This window comes from Camelina sativa, chromosome 17, assembly GCF_000633955.1.
Source record: "Camelina sativa cultivar DH55 chromosome 17, Cs, whole genome shotgun sequence".
Taxonomy (NCBI): Eukaryota; Viridiplantae; Streptophyta; class Magnoliopsida; order Brassicales; family Brassicaceae; genus Camelina; species Camelina sativa.
The window spans coordinates 15,754,889-15,759,251 of record NC_025701.1 but is presented as its reverse complement, the minus strand read 5'-3'; the positions used below and the strand labels follow the sequence as shown (position 1 = coordinate 15,759,251).

Genomic DNA, 4,363 nt, shown 5'->3' with positions numbered 1-4,363 from the left:
TCTCCTACTTGGTCCCATATCTCTCAAACCTTCATCTCTATATCTATCCCCACATTTCATTGCATTGATTCTCTTACAAGCACTTTCTCCTTCAGTCTTTATCTCCCTCTCTCCTCCTCCAGTTCTAAAATGTTTAGAAGAATTGCCATGACCATGACCATGACCAACTCTATTGTTCTTCTTCTATTTTCCTTAACTTTCTTAGGTATCTTTCCTAATAATTGCTTATTTCTGCCTAACAAAAGAAACCATTATCTCAAATACAATTTTTCATGACAGTTATTTAATTTCTATTACATTTTTTCACAGAATGTGGATTGTTGTTTCAAAGGGTCTCCTCTCTTGGCATAAACTACGGTCAAGTCGGCGACAATCTTCCTCCACCGGACAAAGTTCTACAACTCTTGAGCTCACTCCATATCAATAAGACAAGAATCTACGACACAAATCCTCGAGTCTTAACCTCATTCGCCAATTCCAACATCGAGCTCTTCGTCACCGTCGAAAATGAAATGCTTTCCAGCTTAGTCGACCCTCAACAAGCTCTCCAGTGGGTAACTACCCGTATAAAACCCTACTTTCCGGCCACCAAGATTGGTGGTATTGCCGTCGGCAACGAACTATACACTGACGATGACTCAAGCCTCATAGGGTTTGTTACATACATCCTCTCATTCCTATGTTATCCTTTTCAAATCTTGGCACATTTAGAATCTACCTTATTAACCAAATCATGGTAGTATCGTCTTGTTGAGATCGATTTAGATCGTGTTTTGTTTCGGGATCCACTAGTTTAAAAGAAAAAAAAAGTATTCAATCTTGTTATTGCTATTTTTCGCAGATATCTTGTGCCTGCAATGATGAGCATTCATAGTGCTTTGGTTCAAACCGGGCTAGACAAGTACATTCAAGTATCGACTCCAAATTCACTATCAGTCCTTCAAGAATCTTACCCTCCCTCCGCAGGATGTTTTAGGCCGGAAGTAGCCGGCGTAATGACGCAGCTCCTAACTTTCTTGCGTAACACGAAATCCCCCTTTTGGATCAATGCTTACCCTTACTTCGCTTACAAGGATTCCCCAACTAAGATCCCATTAGACTACGTCCTCTTCAACCCTAACCCTGGAATGGTTGACCCCTTCACCAAGTACCACTACGACAACATGCTCTACGCTCAAGTAGATGCTGTGATCTTCGCCATGGCTAGGCTTGGCTTTAAGGATATTGAAGTTGGGGTCTCGGAGACAGGGTGGCCGTCTAAAGGTGATGGAGATGAGGTTGGAGCCACCGTGGCCAACGCGGCGGTTTATAACAAGAATCTTCTGAGGAGACAACTTCAGGGTGAAGGAACGCCATTGAGACAAAATATGAGTTTTGATGTTTATCTCTTTGCTCTCTTTAATGAAGACCTCAAACCAGGACCAACCTCTGAGAGAAACTATGGACTCTATCAGCCTGATGAGACCATGACTTACAATGTAGGTTTACTATCATCTTCGTCATCAACATCATCATCAACATCTACTTCTTCAACTTCTATTATTTCCCTCACTTCCTCTGCCTCCACGGTATGTTTCAACATTTGACTTTACCTACTCTGTTTCTTTTATTTCTGTCTTATAAATATCACATTAAATCCCATAGAAAAAAAGCTTTGATTGAGAAACATTTTTTAAAAACAAATTCTGACTGTAGAATACTGTGACGTTTTTTTCTTCTAATTGTGACGTTTAATACTTGAAAAGTTAGGCGCTTTTCTAGAACATATTCCTCTATCAAACATATTTCTTAGTTAATAACGATAAAGTTAGATTTTTTTTTGGAGCGACATGATTAGTACTTATGATATTTATGATTATCCTCACCATCTGAATTTTTAAAAATACTAACTATTTGAAACTTGTGGTCTTAATTATTGTTACTTATATATGTTAGTATTTTATTTTATAAACAGGCTATAAAGAAGGGAACGCAACAGTTGATATATTGGACATGCATTTATTCGTTGGCCATTCAAATGCTAATTAGACGACCGTACTAGAAGCAAAAACAAATTGAAAGAGCTTCTATCTGTAAATAGAGAGAGAGTCCACTAATGCGGTTCATTTTTTCAACGAGAAGAATTAAACTATTCTCAAAAGTGTCTTAGATGATTCTTTGAAGGAAAAAAAAAAAAAATCAGAAAATTTGTTCCGAGTAATTAATTAATTAACTTGAGGAGGGGATGATGCAGTACTGCGAAGCGAATCCAATGTATAAAGAAAAAAAACTGACGATTCATATTATAGTTATGTATTTGTATTTGTCTTATTAGTAAATAGTAACGTGTTAATTAGTTTTCATCATCTAACATAGAAATGTTTAATAGTTGGGTCTGTCCATAGACATAAAGACTTATATATACGACAATCAATTTTAATTATTTTCAAGAAGATACAATTTAAAAACAACATATTAAATCAAACTACAGAAGCTGGTTGGTTAAAAGCTATATTAATCAAAAGTTTATCTAACTCTAAGTATACAATAATGATTCTTTATTTTTATTTTTTTTTAACCTTTCATTCCATTTAATCTCCATCGAAGTGGCCAGATACAACCAGTGTCTTCCATAAAAGAAACACCTACACAAATAAAAAAGTATACAACAACATACTTAAAGAAACACGCCGAACCAAGTGATCAAAAGAGTTGGAGCTGATGGGTTAATCCTTTGCCTTAACGTCAAAGGACCCAAGTGAAGCCTCAGAGTGGTCTTGATCTCCCGAAGTATAAGTGAGGCCGGTTTTGCAGTAGCAGAGTGGAGCCTGGAGTTTCGTTCTCTCCAAATTGCATACATACAGGCTTGGTATGCCAAACGAATAATGAAAGCCACATTTTTATCCCTGGAGGGATTTCTCAACCACCTAGCTCTAGTATCGAAATCAGTAGGAGCAGATACCTTAGCTCTTAGAGTGAAATATCTCCAAATCTCTTCCGCAAAGGAGCATTCAAAAAAAGGTGTTGTTGAGTCTCGTCATGAGTATTACACAAAAGACAGACCGAGGGAACAGAACAACCCCATCGCACAAGTCTGTCAGGGGTATTGAGTCGTTGTCGCGAGATGATCCAGGCAAGAAATGAGTGCTTTGGGATTCTTCCCTTGATCCAAATCGATTCAAACCAATCAACCTTATTTCCCGAAGGATACAAGTAACTCCAAGTAGCTGTTGTTGAGAACGTATCTGAGGCTTGAGCATCACCAATTTTCCACAAATACCTATCATCCTCAGCTTCTTCCTGGGTTGAGACTGCAGGAGGAGGGTTGGGAAGACAAAATTGCAGCAACTGAATTATGGGATTACGACTTCCGCTAGACGAGATCCACCAATGACCATGATTCACTGCATCAGCCACAGTCGCATTTAGGGGCAGGCCAGAAACTCTGGGTCATGTGTCCCCCGTGATATCGATCAATGGTCCCAGAGAAGTCCAATTATCTGTCCAAAAACTGCAGGTAATTCCCGAGCCAACTTCGCACACTATAAAGGGTCTTGCGAGTGGTCTTAGCTTGCAGAGACTACGCCAAATCCAACTCCCTGCAGCTGAACTATTAACCTCCTAGAAGTTATGTCTTCATATTAAGTGCAGCCGGACCCAAGACACCCACAGAGAACCTCCCTTTGCAAATATAAGCCAAATCAATTTAAGAGCCAAGACTTTTTTCCAATTCACCAGGCGTTTCAACCCTAGTCCTCCACTCTCCTACAAAGTGCACACTGTCTCCCAGCTAACTCTCGCACCCCGAGCAGAATCTGGAGATCCCTTCCATAGAAAGGCTCCACACATCGACTCGAACTCTTCCATAAGACCATTCGGGAGAATGAAGATCGAAGCCCAAAAAGTGACGGTTGAGTAAATCATGGATTGAATCAACTGAAGTCTACCCGCAAAGGATAGCTTCCTTACAGTCCAAGAGCTAAACCTTCCTCGAATCCTGTCTAAGAGAGGTTGATAATCCTGCCTGGTCATCTTCTTTGTGGACAATGGAACTCCCAAGTATCTAACTGGGAAAGAACCCTGTACCAACCCAGCTCTGGAAGCAATCGACTGATTCTCCTCAAATTACCTCCATCGAGAAAAAGAGCAGTCTTATCCCGATTAATCTCCAGACCTGATTCCTTTTTTAAACTCCCCCAGAATGGATAGGATATCCTCCAGGGAAGACTCCTGACCATCAAAAAGATAAGAATATCATCCGCAAAACTTAGATGAGTGATTATTGGAGCTAAACACTGCGGATGAGGACCAAAGTACTGATTCAAAACTCCTTTATCTAGCTTCTTTGAGAGGACATCCATCGCAAGAACAAAGAGAAGAGAAG

At 39.7% G+C, this 4,363-nt stretch overlaps 1 protein-coding gene across 2 annotated transcripts in view; it reads left to right on the top strand.

The window, feature by feature from the left end:
- The window catches only part of LOC104757349 (glucan endo-1,3-beta-glucosidase 11-like), a 4,798-nt gene extending 2,458 nt beyond the window's left edge, over nt 1-2,340 (top strand). Inside the window, exons 1-4 of one of the 2 annotated variants that reach the window (XM_010480077.1) lie at nt 79-205; nt 310-652; nt 842-1,568; nt 1,955-2,340. In XM_010480077.1, coding sequence (XP_010478379.1) covers nt 130-205; nt 310-652; nt 842-1,568; nt 1,955-2,041 — 1,233 coding nt within the window. In that variant the 5' untranslated portion in view covers nt 79-129 and the 3' untranslated portion in view covers nt 2,042-2,340. Of the gene's footprint in view, nt 1-78; nt 206-309; nt 653-841; nt 1,569-1,954 lie in introns of those variants that run through there. The other variant, XM_010480076.2, reaches the window with a different exon arrangement.